The sequence below is a fragment of the Thalassophryne amazonica genome, chromosome 15 (genome assembly GCF_902500255.1).
Source record: "Thalassophryne amazonica chromosome 15, fThaAma1.1, whole genome shotgun sequence".
NCBI classification, from domain to species: domain Eukaryota; kingdom Metazoa; phylum Chordata; class Actinopteri; order Batrachoidiformes; family Batrachoididae; genus Thalassophryne; species Thalassophryne amazonica.
In genome coordinates this window covers 82,441,193-82,458,936 of record NC_047117.1, presented here as the reverse complement: position 1 = coordinate 82,458,936, position 17,744 = coordinate 82,441,193, and the positions used below count along the sequence as shown (strand labels likewise).

At 40.8% G+C, this 17,744-nt stretch overlaps 1 protein-coding gene across 2 annotated transcripts in view; it reads right to left on the bottom strand.

Annotated features, from left to right (window-relative positions):
* The window catches only part of LOC117525666 (endonuclease V-like), a 43,374-nt gene that overhangs the window by 12,827 nt on the left and 12,803 nt on the right, over positions 1–17,744 (bottom strand). For both annotated transcript variants that reach the window (XM_034187588.1, XM_034187589.1), the window contains exons 4-7: positions 17,054–17,093; positions 16,378–16,490; positions 6,641–6,709; positions 6,326–6,454 (exon numbers count right to left, since the gene is read on the bottom strand). In XM_034187588.1, coding sequence (XP_034043479.1) covers positions 6,326–6,454; positions 6,641–6,709; positions 16,378–16,490; positions 17,054–17,093 — 351 coding nt within the window. The remainder of the gene's footprint in view (positions 1–6,325; positions 6,455–6,640; positions 6,710–16,377; positions 16,491–17,053; positions 17,094–17,744) is intronic.

Here is a 17,744-nt window from a genome sequence, read left to right as displayed (position 1 = left end):
ATTCGTCTTTTTTAGTCACATAGCACTACTATTATTCTGAACACTACTGTATGTACCCGTCCACATCTTGAAAGAAATTTATTGCAGTTTTTTAACCATAGCTGGGCAGCTTGGCGACCAAACGGTCGGTGCACTTACTACCAACACAGAAGGCTCCTAGTTCACGACCACCTGTGTCCAGTCTGATTCTCTTTTTTTTAAGCCACATCATGATCCAGACAGATTGGCCAGATTCTTTCCATTTCTCGATGATTTCACAGAAATCTATCCAATATTCTTCAACTTGGAAATCTTCCTCTATCCATTCCTCAAACTGTCAAAAGCCAAACAACTGTAAAAATGATTAATTAGATGGATTTGTGAGCAATCCTTGATTTGTTTCTTGCATTTTTTATATATTTGAAACTGATACTGCACAACTCATTTCACCACAATCTTCAACAAACAGGTTTTTTTTTTTTTTGTATGAAGGAACACTTTGATTCTACATTAAGCCTAAAGGTGTGCATACTTTTTATAGCCACATTCTTACAGCATGCACTTTTTCTAAACACTGCGTTTATGTGTGCGTGTTTGTTGTGCATCATTTACACCTTCTGTAGATGGGAGCTGCTCTGTAGCTGACAGCAGACAACACACAAGGGCCTGCGGCTGAACGGCGTGTTGTGAATGTCAAACAGGTGCAGGTAGCATGCACACAAACTCAACAACAGCACCTTGCCATATAAAGGTTAAGACTGAGGAGAAAAAACAAACATTCCAAAGAAATCCCCATTGCCTGTAAAACTGAGCCCAATTTAAAAGCTTTTGCAGTCATTTTTTTTCTGCAGTCAGTTCCTAACATATTTGTGGCATTTTAAAGCTTACAGATAAATCTGCCAGTCTTGGGTTTCGTGCACTCACAGTGCGACAAGGTCACAGGCAACATGTCTATTCAGAATTCATGCATTAACAAAAGACTCAGTTACAGTGTATCAGCAAAGAACTTGAGAATTATGGAATGTTGCATGACTTGCTGTCATTGAGTTCAATGCAATAATGATCCAAACAAAGCTTCCTCATGTGTAAAACTGACATTAACTCTGTAATATGTGAATTATATACCAAACCTTAAATCTGGCCACTGCTGCAGCATTCCTCTGATCAGTCAGCTCTAAATTTATGACCTCTACCTCTTACATTCTCACTGTCACAGTGACCAGACAGCACAAAAAGGAAGACGAAGAGCTGACGCAGGCGTCTGGTTGTCTCCTTCAGCTCGCCGTGCTCTTCCAGGCTTCAACAAGTGTGGGATGCCAAAAGAGTGTGACAATTTAATGAGGTGAGGGCACACGGCTGCGATGAGGTGTGGATTAGTCTGAAACACGTCGCGTTTGGAGCTGTGGCAGAGAGATTCTGCTGCACTGCATTCGCACCAGCTGAATCAAACCATGATGTCATTCTTTACTTACATCTTTTACTCTCAAGCTGAGGAAGGTGGTTATTTCAGCTCAGATGTCAAAAGAGGAGGACAGACACATAGGAGGAAAGAAATAAAACAGTGGTGAGGAAGTAAAAGGGTGATGGGTGCATCTTTTAGGAAACACAAGGATACATTTGTGTTCCAGTTATATTTATTCTTCACTATTAAATCTGTAATCAGTGCCTCACCCATACTGCTGATTAACGCAATATTTTCCACTGTAAACTTGTCCTAAAGACACAGATCCAGGCTTTCAATGACATCCTGGACTTGGCTACCAATAGTGTATCTGTATGTGGTGAAAGAGGTGAAGTTTTGGAGGACCTTCACTGATCTCTACATGGACATTCACATCTCTGGATCCTTGGTCTCTGAGATCAGAAGACATCTGGAAGATCTTACAGAGTCACTCGGGGTCACCAACACCAGGTGGAGAGATGGAAGTGGATCTATATGTTGATCGGGCACAAATTTGTACACACGGATGCCCTTCCTGACACAACTCCACATTACACGATGAACCTACCTACTCTTACTTATTACTTTTACTAAGGGATTACTTGTGCCATGAAGATCCAAGAGTCCAAGAGTTTTAGGTTCCAACTTGATAACAAACAGGTATTTTCCATGAAGCATCACTCTGAACTGAGGGGAAGAATTCATCGAAAAAAATCAACTGCTGAGGTGTCCGATGGAACAAAACCTGCAGACTGTTTACGCGTCATGATAATATATAGCTTAACGTTTGACTCAACTCCACCATTACATGAAGAAAATGTGGCAGGGGTGGAGTTTGAACCAGGAACCAAGCGCACTAACCACTCCTTTATTTAGACAGTTCGGTATTGACAGTGTAAAAATTAATTTACTCAAGTAATATTTAGATTTCAACCATTTTTTTTTAACCACAAAAGCCACAGTTGGTAAAACACAACCTCAACTCATCTGCTAAGGTGAAGGCACCTAGCTTCAGTTCTTGTCAGCTTAGACAAACCTTCATGACCTGGCAACTTGGACCTTTTATCCCAAATGTACAACCTTAACAAGGAGCCTAAAATTAACCTAAGCTATGGAACCCAAGAGAAAATCAACAATATGGAAGACAGAAAATCTGAAAACTGAGGAATACAAATGTATCCTTAGTTCTTTCACGCTCAGATTATTTCTTGCCTCCAAACTCCTGCCAGCTAAACACATCAGGATTTCACTTTGATAAAATAAACCACACACACACACACACACACACACACACACCACACACAACACACACCACACACACACACACACACACACACACACACAACACACACACACACCACACACACACACCACACACGCACAGTGCAAGCTGTTGCTATACTTAACAGCAGAAGCACAGCTCCGCTAGTGGCAGTAAGATAAACAGCAAGAGACAGAACAGTGCAGTTCAGGCCAAATCACTGTGGTGGGGACTTAATGGATGTTGCACGTCTTTGAGAAAAGAATTCGGAAACCTTTTTAAAATATCATGAAGAGGCAGTAGTTGAGAATCTTTTACCATCTTGGTGTGGAGCTGGTGAACTGCTGGCCATTGATGAAGTTATGCATTTCAATAAGTGCTGCTGTTTCTTATTCTGGCAGCTGCTCCTGTCACCTGCATGTCCTCAGTCACCACAGCTATCAACCTCCTCTTTGGCCTGCCGGCTCCATCCTCAGCATCTTTCTCTCCATATACCCAGTACTCCTCTGCACATAACTGCTGCTCTACTTAAATGATTCAAACTCATTCACTTGTGTAAATTTTGAATAAAGATGAATGCTGTGTCCTTAGTCCCTGCAAAACCTAAGCCAAAATCCAGTTAATACTGGCGCTAGCATCACAGTATGTTCCAATTTGAAATGGTCTTACTATACACCTTTTCTGCAAGCTAACGACAACAGCTGTCTTTAAAACAGTTTGTATCCAAAAATCTTCAGGAACAGGATTGGTGACCCCTGCAATAACGATATACTGCACAGTTGGATAACTTTTAAAACTCTGATTCTGAGTCGTCAGTATATGTGACTGTGACTGCTACAAGTATAATAATTTAGGTATACACACACACACACTGAGTGAATTTAAAATTATGTAACCTAATTGTACACTTAATCTGTGGCTTCCTGACTTGCATGAAGAAGGTGGAGTTAATGAAGTCCACAGCAACCAGGCGCTTGAGGGCACTTAAGGTTTCTGCTTGTTGGCAACATCTGTGCTCTATAAATAAATTAACAACAGTTTTGCTTATTTATACACAAGTATGCAGAAACAATTTGAACCTGTGAAAAGTCACAGCACTGTAAGTTCATTTACAAGTTTTCACAGTTTTAATTTAGCTTTTCTCAAAATATCAGTGAGTCATCTTACTGCATTTAAAGCATTTACAATCATGCTCTGTGGCTATATTTAATGCTGCAGATACATCAACTTCAGTGTGGGCATTAAAGAAATTATCTCCATACCTCTGATGGACCCATTTTTAAATGAGACATGACTGTCAAAGTTAAAGTGCTTCTAAATTGGCTGAGCTCTTCGTTATATCAGCCTTTAAAACACGGTGGAAATCAAGCCTCTGCTTCTCATCCGATGTTGCTCGCACAGGCGCAAAAGCACAGCTCAGATTTTTTGCACCTTCACTTCACTGCCGATGAGCTCAACTGCCATTTCACCAGATCACAGGCCCTTTTTTGTGGCTTGGCATCTCGACTCAATGCTCCACATACATCCTGATTCATGAATCTACTCCTGACTGTGTTTAATATTTCTCACGATCTGCTTTGCTACATTGTTAACACGCAACATAAATTAAGTTGTATTTCTGATGTCCCTATGGATGATAAACTGATCAACTAGAAAAGCTTGGCCACTTTTGGCAATTCCTCGGTGGCGAGGAAGTTTGTCTTTTGATTGATCCCCAGACGGCATATCTACATCCAGGGTCGATCCCGAGATGCCGGTGCGTGGGATTGTTTAATGTGGGAATGTCATTGCATGCAGATAAACAAGTGATCCTTGACAGATCCTTAGCGTGGTCCGTTGGCTGGGAAATCCCAGATGATCGGGGTCTGGGGACCTGCTGCAGCCTTCATCTGCCTTCAAAGCTATTGTGTTACAAGCCATCACCTCCTCCGCCTGATCCACCATTGAGAACTTCTTGTTCCACCAAAGACCCGTTGGCCGTCTCATGTTCAGGGTTCCTACTGGGCCCTCAAGGTTACCGTAGCGGCCACGAGGCACACAGGGTCCCCACTGTATTTCACCCCAACAGGCAATCCCTACTTGATCCAGTACTCAGGTGTCACAACAGGGAAAAGGGGTTGGATTTTGGCACCCTTTGGTTACTTGTCTCCGTGAATTCACATATTTATGGAGGCTAGTAGTACTAATATTTACAGTCAGGCTAAGCTTGAATCTCCCATGTGCCTTCTGGTAAAATGTAGCACATTGTAAAAAAAAAAAAAAAATCCTCCAACATGAAGCTGTGTAACTGGTTTGATGATGTGCCATTTCTCCAGTCACTGACAGAGTAGCCTATAACTCCTTCAGAGTCGTCATAGGTGTCTTGGTGGCTTCCCTCACTAGTCTCCTTCTTATCCAGTCAATCAGTTTTGTTTCTTAAAAATTGATGCAAATGAAATTCAAAACATATACAGTGATTTGGAAATGTTCTTGTATTCATCCCCTGACTTATCTGAAGAAAACTGGCTGTAAATGTGATAATCTGTATTCACAAAAAACTCATAGGTTGTCCGTTTACTACTGAGTTCTAAAAAGGGTGGAACTCTGTATAAAAATGGTTTTAATTCATAAATAGTTAATGCAACCCTTTGAATTTAAGCTGAAAATCTACATTACAAATATATCAATCAATCAATCAATCAATCAATCAATCAATCAATCAATCAATCAACATTTATTTATAAAGCGCTTTACAGCACAGACTGCTGTCAGTGTGTTAAAAACACAAATTCACAAAAATAAAACACATATAGAATAAAATTTTAAAACAACACATAAACCTCCCCACTAAGTGTTAAAAGCCAGTTTAAATAAATAAGTCTAACTTAGATTTAAAAAGTGCTGGAAGAGTACGTAACTCAAGAGGCAGCTCATTCCACAGTCTGGGGCCAGCTACCGCAAAAGCATGGTCACCCCAGCGTTTATATCTTGACCTTGGAACATCTAAGCAAAGCTGGCCAGACTCCCTTAATGTCCTACTGTAGGTGCGCAAAGTTAAAATTTCAGACAAGTAGGGAGGTGCAAGGCCATAAATAGCTTTAAAAACAAACATTAAAATTTTAAAATCCATCCATCCATCTTCTTCCGCTTTATCCGGAGTTGGGTCACGGGGGCAGCAGCTCAAGCAAAGCCGCCCAGACCTCGAGTACAGGATGGGCGTAAAATGCTCATGTCTAAAAGTGTTTGTTAAAAGACGAGCAGCAGCATTCTGCACCAACTGCAGACGTGCAAGAGATGACTGGTTAATGCCAGAACAAAGTGCATTACAATAATCAAGTCTGGAGCTGATGAAAGCATGAATGAAAATATATATACTGAATGGATCACTTCAGCTCCAATGTGACAGTGTACGGAGGAAAAATTACACACCTGTGTCACCGTCTAAATACTTATGAACCTGGCTGTAGCAGCCTCAGAGATGCCCACGGACTGTTGGTGATGCTTGGAATTTTTCTTGAAGAAAAGACCAAATGTTGTTCAACACTTGTTGAATGTTGTTACAGTTGTTCAACAACTATAACAACTGACAACTGAAGTCCTGACGGGACTTTTTGCATCTTTAAGCATCAGGAAATGCACTCAAGGCTTGTGGACGAGGCATGTACCTGTCTGATGGCTCGGGGACCCCGGTAGCAACAGCAGGCGTGTGTGAGGCGTACGGCGGTGTCCAGGCTGATCTTGTGGCCGACAGACACATAGACAGGCTTCAAGCTTTTCTCCGAGCTCCGCAACGCCTGGACAGACAAGAGGCAGACAGATGGGTCGCGGCTTATCTAATAACGCCTGCATGTTAGTTCGTCTTTCGTTATTTTGCTGAGTTTAACTTTTACAGGTGAGTATTCTCTGAAGTCAGCAATGACGATGCAGCAGCTTGATGAATATATTTGAACCTGTTCCCGTGTGTCTGTCCTCTGACCCACCTTTCCGAGCACTTTGCCTGAGGCAGCAGTGAGGGGGAAGCTGTCTCCTCCTCGTTGCAATGCAGCCATCTACAGAAGCAAAAAACAAAAAAAAATCAAAGTCAGAAAACATGTACAGATTGCCAAAACAAATACCTCTGAACCGAAAAGAATATAAAGGTGGAGTGAAGGTTCTTGGCCCTCCTCATGTGTCAGACTCCAACTGCAGCTGCATTTCAAAAATCCAACAATGAGCGCAGATTGTAATATTCATAAACAACCAATTAAAGTACACACAGTAACTGGTACTAGTCATAATTCTCCTTTTGCTCAGTGTCCATTTGATTTAAATGTGATTTTTCAGATAAAATATAAGAACAAAAACCAGACACGTTGTACAGCACATTTCTGTACTCAATTTGTTCCTTTTTTTTTTTTTTTTTTGCAAAGCAAACATTCTAACAAACTAAAACCGGTATATTAAAGTTGGGTGGAATACATCAGAGAAAAACTTGACAATGTTGAAGAATTTTATTTATAACAGTTGTGTGCTTACAAAAAACTGGGTGCAACTGGGTGCATTTGACTTAAGGCAAACAACCTTTTTGGGGATGGTGGTATAGAAGGTTTTAGATGAGCTAGCGTTATGTTATCAGCAGAAAATAACACTAGGCAACAACGTTTTTTCCAAAAATATTGTTTTCTTTAAGAAAAAACAAAAACCATGTCAAGAGGAACACAAATGAATGCAGATTCGCTGTAGGAACCTGGAGAAATATTAATTTAAAAGTACCAAATTTAATCACATTAAATTAAATTATATTTAATCTCACAATGATGCTGAGACATTTAGTTCAACTGCATCACCTAAATCTTAGGGCCCCTTCACACATAGCATGAATACGTACAACTCAGGCGACTCACGGTGGTAGAGCTCGTATGAGCACACCACAAAACATCGCGCCAACGGGCTGGCATGCATGATGCCGGTGCGATGGTTCACGCATGCAACGGTGTCTTTCGAGCAGGAAAACAGAGTGAGCTGCTGCAGCTGCTCGCACTGTGTTCCATGGGACCACGTGCACCACATTGGGCCGCTGATGTGGAGGAAAATAAAATAAAACCAGCTGTATAATTAGTGAATATCACTGGGTTGATATAAATAATACATAAAAGGGGTAGAACCCCACAGTTAAATAACCTTGGTAAAAAAAATTTTTTTTTTTTTTTTAAATGCCACTCACGCATGTTTGGACTGAAGAAAACAGCTTGCTTTCTGGGAAATATACAAACAGATGTAACCTTATTGGGGGAGTGTTAGAATACTTTACAGTATATTGTGACCAGAAGCCCCGAATCCTTAAAACTCTTCACAGTGCAGTATAATCTGTAAGGTACACGGTGTGAAACACTAAGCTAAAGGTTTCACAGACAGGTGACAAGAGCATGAGTTACTGGTTATTTCTTCAGGAAGAACCTTATGTAAAACATCCCTAATGCTACAAAATAAAGTGTTACACATAAAGTGTGTATTTTCCCAGAACAGAATTCCAAATATTACAGTTAACATCCAGCACAAAGTCTGGTCCATGAAACAGTTATACAGTAGTGTTCAGAATAATAGCAGTGCTATGTGAATAAAAAGATTAATCCAGGTTTTGAGTATATTTCTTATTGTTACATGGGAAACAAGGTACCAGTAGATTCAGTAGATTCTCACAAATCCAACAAGACCAAGCATTCATGATATGCACACTCTTAAGGTGATGAAATTGGGCTATTAGTAAAAAAAAAAAAAAAAAAAAAAAAAGTAGAAAAGGGGGTGTTCACAATAATAGTAGCATCTGCTGTTGACGCTACAAACTCAAAACTATTATGTTCAAACTGCTTTTTTAGCAATCCTGTGAATCACTAACTAGTATTTAGTTGTATAACCACAGTTTTCGTGATTTCTTCACATCTGTGAGGCATTAATTTTGTTGGTTTGGAACCATGATTTTGCTCGTTTACTAGTGTGCTTGGGGTCATTGTCTTGTTGAAACACCCATTTCAAGGGCATGTCCTCTTCAACATAAGGCAACATGACCTCTTCAAGTATTTTGACATATCCAAACTGATCCATGATACCTGGTATGCGATATATAGGCCCAACACCATAGTAGGAGAAACATGCCCATATCATGAAGTTTGCACCACCATGCTTCACTGTCTTCACTGTGAACTGTGGCTTGAATTCAGAGTTTGGGGGTCATCTCACAAACTGTCTGCGGCCCTTGGACCCAAAAAGAACAATTTTACTCTTATCAGTCCACAAAATATTCCTCCATTTCTCTTTAGGCCAGTTGATGTGTTCTTTGGCAAACTGTAACCTCTTCTGCACATGTCTTTTATTTAACAGAGGGACTTGCGGGGGATTCTTGCAAATAAATTAGCTTCACACAGGCATCTTCTAACTGTCACAGCACTTACAGGTAACTCCAGACTGTCTTTGATCATCCTGGAGCTGATCAATGGTGAGCCTTTGCCATTCTTGTTATTCTTCTATCCATTTTGATGGTTGTTTTCCGTTTTCTTCCACACGTCTCTGGTTTTTTGTCCATTTTAAACATTGGAGATCATTGTAGATGAACAGCCTATAATTTTTTGCACCTGCGTATAAGTTTTCCCCTCTCCAATCAACTTTTCAATGAAATTACACTGTTCTTCTGAACAATGTCTTGAACGTCCCATTTTCCTCAGGCTTTCAAAGAGAAAAACATGTTCAACAGGTGCTGGCTTCATCCTTAAATAGGGGACACCTGATTCACACCTGTTTGTTCCACAAAATTGACAAACTCACTGACTGAATGCCACACTACTATTATTGTGAACACCCCCTTTTCTACTTTTTTTTTTTACTAATAGCCCAATTTCATAGCCTTAAGAGTGTGCATATCATGAATGCTTGGTCTTGTTGGATTTGTGAGAATCTACTGAATCTATTGGTACCTTGTTTCCCATGTAACAATAAGAAATATACTCAAAACCTGGATTAATCTTTTTAGTCACATAGCACTACTATTATTCTGAACATTACTGTACTTCCAGCACTGGTCAGAGTACAGGGCTTGTAGAGCAAAAATTCAGTTGAGTGGCTGAGTCTGCCAGTTGTGCACACAATAACTCAAAATCCAACTTAAAGTCAGTAATAATAACAATAAATACATTTGTGATATCCCATAGATGTCCACGAGGAACCACGGTCAGAAACATGATACAGAGTACATCACCAAATACAGGATGAAATATACAACAGACAGGTAAAGTGAAACTGGAATCGAATGATGTATGTGAAGGTATGAATGGAAATTAACCACGAGAAACTTGAAAGTGTGTTTCAAAACATTTCAAAAACATTGAAACACCAATTATGAACATTTTTCCGTAGTTTGCATGAAGAGGAACAAATCATATCCCGTGCTACTACCTGCTAAACACTGACACCTGCTGGACATTTCAAGAATGTGCATCCATATCACATTCTGAATTTAATATTTAAATATTTAAATATGACAGCCAGGGCAGGGTCTGTATGTGCAGGAGCACATCTTCAAACTCAAACCGTCATTATTTATTTATTTATTTTGCTTAAAAATGAATAATCACAAAGACGAAACAGCAAACTGAACTTGCACATGTTGCTGGGTGTCACACATAATACAGATCAATACTCACTTTTCTTCTTTAGATTGTTGATAGCATTTAAACACTCGCAGGCTTTCACAGGATGATGCTAGTTAAGCAGGCAGCAAATTGTAATCAAATAATATGTCCAGTAGCATCAATTACTTGTGACGCTGATCAGCTCTTATCTGTCATTTGATGGAAGTCTGCATTGATTGGTGCTTGATGTTTTGTATTTTCAAACAGCGTGTAATGAACTTGGCGGGGCATTTAATTTTTTCTTTTACAGGAAGTGATTTTTTTTTTTCTGTCTCAATGCTGCAAAGACAGAGAAAAGTCAGTGTCACTGATGAGGGCTGGTGCTGACAGGTGTGCTGTGGGCTATGGGCCAGAGTGATGAAAAGGAACTTAGCGTCAGTGATGGATGGTGTGTCTGCTCTGCTATGACTGATTACAGTCAGCAGCCAGCAGGGAGACGGGAGGGGACGCGGAGAGAGGCTCGGATCCCGGCTGGGACGAGGCAAGCAGGATGTATATCGTTCCTGAAGCCAAACCACTGCGAGTCAGAAAGACAAAGCAAGTCATCAATAACACACTAGTTAGTGCTCAGGCCAAACTATCAGCATGAGAGAGGCGATGCCGCTGTTCATATTCTGCGTCAGTGCTGATGACACCCTGCTGTCAAGCAGGATAAGTAAAAAAAAAAAAAGTTAAAAATGACATTTTCTTGCCTACAATTAGTCCTTCTTTGTTAATTTTATGCTTACACCTTATCGACAGGAGTCATATGTTGTTTAGCAATCGGGTGAACCAACCAGAAGAAAAAAAAATTACTGCGCAGAGCAAGTGTGGATGACCTTTACCTTGCCGGAGGTGTGTCTGAATGTCAAGTGACAGAGACTGTTACTTCCACCTTCCCTGCAGCTGAATTTAAGGACTAAGTTGCTGAGACGTGTTTAACGCTGCATCAAGACATCATGAAGACATTTAAATCTCTTACCAGGTCGTTCTGCTGCAAAATAAACCCATTTATGTTACATTTACTCCACCAGGATCCATGTGACGGTGGAAAAAAGCATCTTTCTGTGCCTTTCTTGGCAGGAAAATTACTGACCTTGACTTTGAGGATGATGCTGCAGTCTTTGAGGAATCAAGGACAGCCTGATTGCAGTGCTTGTGAAGCAGAGGTTAGAGAAGGAGTGCCTTGCATCGGTTCTGGATCAGGATCCAGGCTTTCAAGAGATCAAGAAGCTCAAGTCTTAAGGGTCCTTCTTTTAGTGCTTCTTGTCTTAATGTATTGTTGTAGGACTTTGATGATAACCAGTGATCTCCGGTGTCCACTGGATGTCTTTGGTACAGGTCTCTTAAAGGGATCCTTGGGTACCATTGGAATGACTTTGTGTCAAACAAGCGGCTACTTTGCAAGACTGAGGTGAGCATCACTTGCACTGTGAAGAAATGTTAGCTATGACATTTTGCCCATGTGGTGTGTTCCTCTGGCATGATCCAAGATGGAGCTGTCTCATTGTAGAAGACTCAAGTGGCTAAAGAAGACCAAGAGGATGCCCACATTTCACCTGCCTGTGGGAAACGGTGTTTTGGTTCCTGCCCTTTTGCCGTTACTTCTCTCATTCTCTATCCATCTCTCCTTCTCCTTTTAGCCTTGCCACTGGAGCTGCTAACTGGAAACACCTGCAACTACAAACCACATAATTTTCTACTGCAGCCTAACCAGATATTCCACTCATCAGTGTGGTACAGTTGCCCTCTTCAGTAAACTGATCTTCTGAGATACTTGCTACTCCCCGTTGTTGCTTAGATGGATTATAACTTTCTGTTTGTTCCTTGTCTCTAGTGTTCAGGCTCTTTCAGGTCCACTGGCATCCAGCGACCTTGGCAGTCCTCCACCTGGCTTCCTGGTAAACCTCCAGTACCTTTACCTTTCATGCCTCATTGACAGCTCCAGACTTTAATAACATATACTCTTTTATCTTCCTAATTTCTACCTCATTCCAATTTGAGTCTAACGTGCTTGCCTTTAAACATTTACCAAACAGATGGGTACTCTTGAGAAGTGGGCATGGACCAGTTGTGTGCCTGGGTGCTTTCCATCCAGGACTCAAGGTGATTCCATAGCGTGGTGGATGCAGCAATGTGCACCAGCAACACAAGCTCTCAGACATTCACATTAAACAAAATCAAGATCATCAATCTTTATTTAACACAACTAAAACAAGCGTGGGCAGCACGGCAGCTTCGTGGTTAGCACTGTTGACTCACACCAAGAAGATCATGGGATTACATCCCACCTGGTCCTTTCTGTGGTGGAGTTTGCTGTTCTCCCTTGTGTTCATGTGGGTTCTCCTGCGGGTGTTCTGGCTTCTTCCCAGTTTTAAAGACATGCAGGTTAGATGATGTTTTTGTGACTCTCGACTGACCTTAGGTGTGTGTGTTAGAGTGTGAATGTGTTTGTTTGTCTATATGTGGCCCTCAATAGACTGGCGTCCTGTCCAGGGTGTACCCCTGCCTCATACCCTCTGACTGCTGGGATAGGTTCCAGCACCCGTGACCCTTGACTGAGTAAATGGTTATAAAAAATGAATGAATGAAAAAATAAGCATTTTCCCTGCAAGCATCACATAACCAAGACTGCATTTTTGGTTTTGAAAACTTCCAGCGAGCCAGCAATAATTCCACAAACTCTTACTGATATATGAGTATCACAGTGTATTACTTGTCATAGGTGCGCAAGGTGTCCACACACAGTAATCCAGTAATGGCTAATCACATTTCAGAATTTGGAATGCAGACTGTATGGCTCATGTTTCATAGCTAATTCCAGCCTGTGCAATCAAACACCAGGGCTACTGCTGTCTTGCGGTGTCGCAATGCCGTGCACATCCATATAGGACGTAGATTTGAGAGTCACAATTACACCAAATATACTTGGGAAATACGGTAAACAATTTCTGGCAGAGTATCTGATTCAAATCTGATAGCTTAAACCCAGCGAGGCGGTATAAATTCACAACGCTACTGTTACCTGATACCTAAAATAAATGAGCTCAATGTGCTCAGTTGTTAGTGTTGCGATTTCTATCAGTAGTTATGTGAGACTGCATCAACAGAGGTGACCATATTCTGTACAAATAAACACATGGGACATTTTCTGATACTGGCACTGCCGATGCTAATGCGGGGAGAAGGATACAGTGTTGCCAAGGATTCAATTAGCGTGTCCCACTACTGAATGAAAACAGGCGGTGTTAATGACAGAACTGACTGCTAAGTGAGTTCACTGTGGATCCAGTGATTACTAGAGCAATCTACATTTATTTCCCATTGTCATCCGACACTGTGGAACATCGTCGTCACTGCTCATCTACAGATCAACATCGTCCTTACTGAAGGTGCATAATGGCATCTGGCTCACAGGCGGCACTCGAGCTCAATTATGATCACTGTCGCCTCGGAAACAAACAAGGTTCAAGAACTCTTTCTGGAAGCAGTTTGCATGTACCCTTCACATTCCTGCTGAGTTTGCATTGTGTCAGCGTGTCAGTGCTGCACAAATACACTGACACACACAACAGCTAGATTACCATGAATAGATGAATATTATCACTAAATGCACATACAAAATATGAATATCCTGCAGAGATTCGGTAAGGATTTTAGCTTGTTGACCCCTCCTGCAAAATGAAATGGCACTGATGAAGGAGTTATGCGTAGACACATAGTGGGGTGATGCGTGGAAAGGTGCAGATTTTGTGGAAAAAAGCATACGTGAAATATATACACTCGAAATACTTATTGGCCCAATGTTTTATGTTCAACATGTTACAATAAAAGATAATATAAATGCTATGTTATACACGTTTACCTTCTATATTTCAATTCATACAATAATTGTATCACAACTAAACTGTTACTTATTGAACATGGAGATAAATTATAATGTTCTGACCCACTTCAGCGGTTCTGGTCTCATCAATGAACAATGTGTTCATTGGTGAGGAAGAAGGTCAGCAGGAAGAAGAACCTCTACTTGCTGCAAAAAAGTTGGGAAGTATCTTAGTCACCAGTAAGTCATCTTTCCATTTAACTACTTTGGCAACCTTTTCTTCAACAGGTCACTGAGGCCCCAGACAAAAAACAAAAACATTTGCAAATTAATTAAATTTAAATTTGTATTGAAAAAGTCACACTACCTCACTACACTAGGAGGCCTTGGCTTGCAATTAAAGTCTCACTGTCACAAAAAAAAAAAAAAAAAAAAATACATATACACGTAAACATACTTCTATGTAAGTAACACACATGGTCAAACATGCAAACAAATAAACAAGCAGCTGAAGATTTTGTGCTTCGCTTTTTCCCGCTCTGACATTACTTTGCTCGTATCAATACAGCAGGTAATAAGTTGAACAGGAAAAATTATTATACTTCTAAACTCAACTATTTTCATTGATTTATCTTCAGTCAAGGTTGGCAGCTCTGTTACAAATGCGTTTATACAGAAGGAACAGAAACAGTGAAGCAGCACATCCTTTCAGTCACATTTAGCAACCTAGCTAGTGTAGGTAGAATGATGTACTAGGTATAGGTAGGCAAGTCAACGGGCAGATGTAGATAGGTAAGTGAATAGATGGATGCAGGTATGAAGGTTTAGAGATTGAGGTTGGTCAGTTGATCATTCAATGGATATAGGTAGGTAGGTCAATAGACAGATGGTGGTAGGTAGGTAGGTTGGTTAGGTTGATATTTAGATGTAGGTAGGTGGATAGGGACATGTAGGTAGGCAGGTAGGTTGATAGACAGGTAGGTCAGCTATTCCATAGATGATGGTTGGTAAGATAGGCCAAGAGACACATATATTATGTACATAGGTAGGTCGATAGATAGAGGCAGGTCAGCCATTTGATAGATGTAGGTAGGTAGGTGGCTAGTTAGATAAAAATTTGTAGGTCAGCCAATCGACAGATGTAGGTAGGCAGGTTGATAGACAGAGGTAGGTTGGTCATTCGATAGATGTAGGTAGTTAGGTGGCTAGCTAGCTAGAAATTTGTACTTTGGCTATTTAACAGATGTAGGTAGGCAGGTTTGCTAGATAGGCAGAGGTAGGTCGGCCATTCGATAGATATAGGTAGGTGGGTAGTTAGAAATTTGTAGGCTGGCCAATTGACAGATGTAGGTAGGCGGATTGCTAGATCGACAGAGGTAGGTCGGCCAGATGTAGGCAGCTAGGTTGCTAGATAGAGGTAGATTGGCCACTTGATAGATGTAGATAGATAGGCTGGTAGATAGAGCTATGTAGGTCGGCCATTCAATAGATGTAGGTAGGGGGTTGGCTAGTTAGATAGAAATTCATAGGTCAGCCATTCGACAGATGTAGGTAGGCAGGTTACTAGATAGACAGACGTAGATCGGCCATTCAATAGCTAGGTTGCTAAATAGAGGTATGAAGGTCTGCCATTTGACGGAGGTAGACAGACAGACAGACAGACAGACAGATAGATAGATAGATCGGCCATTCAATAGATGTAGGTAGGCAGGTTGCTAGATAGACAGAGGTAGATCGGCCATTCAATAGCTAGGTTGCTAAATAGAGGTATGAAGGTCTGCCATTTGATGGAGGTAGACAGACAGACAGACAGACAGACAGACAGACAGACAGACAGACAGACAGACAGACAGATAGATAGATAGATAGATAGATAGATAGATAGATAGATAGATAGATAGATAGATAGATAGATAGATAGATAGATAGATAGATAGATAGATAGATAGATAGATAGGCCATTCAATAGATGTAGGTAGTCAGGTTGCTAGATAGACAGAGGTAGATCGGCCATTCAATAGCTAGGTTGCTAAATAGCGATATGAAGGTCTGCCATTTGACGGAAGTAGACAGACAGACAGACAGATAGACAGATAGATATATAGATAGATAGATAGGCCATTCAATAGATGTAGGTAGGTAAAACCAGGCTAACAAAGAAAAACAGAGGCTATAATTAGACCATTTTGCAGAAGCTGTGAGCTCACTAATCAGACTTTTTTAAAGACTGTGTTTGATCAATGACTCTCACCTGTGTCTGATGCTCTTCATTCTTATACACACCATCCACCTGCAGCAGGTTCTTAGCCACACCCACACAGGGCAGCCCTGACAGCACTCCCAGGTGACACGCTAAACCAAACTCTGCAAAGGTAAAAACAGCATCAATGCCTAATCAAGTTGAAAATCAAACATGAGTCTAAGGAGTAAGAACAACAACAGAAACAGAAAATATGACTTATGGTCCACTAGAGACAGAACTATACTGCAACCTGAAAATGGGTAAAGAACGGAAGGGCTCAGAACTGAATTACATTTTAACCTGTAAGACCAAGCAGAATGGCTGGGTCATCAGGTCTGATTAATTATAAACATTTTTCCACCTGACCTTCACATCTTGCTGGACTGGCTTTTAAATCATTACAAGCATTTTTCATCAAATTAAATATCTCATTTAATTACATCACTGCATGATCCCACTGCAAATGTCTGTGAAGAAACTCCTGCGGTTTTATTCTGAATAATGTATTCATTTCTTTTGCTTTAGAGAACTGCATCGAGACTATTAAATACTGCCAACATCCAACAGCTTCCAGACATTATCCTGCTCCAACAGCAACTAAATGTTCACGTTTGTCCCTTAATCTGTCAACAGCCAATTTAGAAGGAAAAAAAACAATTTAATTTACTACATCAGACTTATTTACCTCTGTAGTGAAAGAGGCCGTTTCCATCCACAAACACCACCTGCTTGTGAAACACACAGTTATAATATAAATTAATGTACATAAAGCAAAATTCTAATACACTTACATTTTTCCGCAAATCTGATTGGTTAATCGTGTGAGATTTCAGACCGTATAATATTGGGGTAACGGTGGCAAAATATCCATCCGTTTCACATTTGGATGTATTACTCCGCTCCCTGACCGGTGTTGTGACGAGCTGTCATTCCTGTCGACAGGCCAGCCCTCCGCGCAACTGCGCATGGGCAATATTGTCGGGACGCGGAACTGTCGATGTATGTGACAAGACACACAATTACGCAGATGTCAGAATGGAGCTGTTAGCTGAGAGCGAGATAAAGTCGCGTACTGCCGCTGAAATGGGTGAATTTAAGCTACCATACGAAAGTATTGATGTGGATTCTGACACAGAATTACCATTTCACATTTGATGGATTTTCACATTTGATGGATTACTCTGCGCCCTAACCACTGTTGGAGCGACGCTGCCTCACTGTAAGCCTCGCCGACGAATTACAGAAAAACAAAACGTGCAAACGATGGAATTGGATTAGAATGGGAATAACACCCTTGTGTCTGATGATTTGCAGACGTTCATGCTGTTATACGGTCGCAAATATCCATTTTACCAGTTCCGCTAACATGTCGCCTG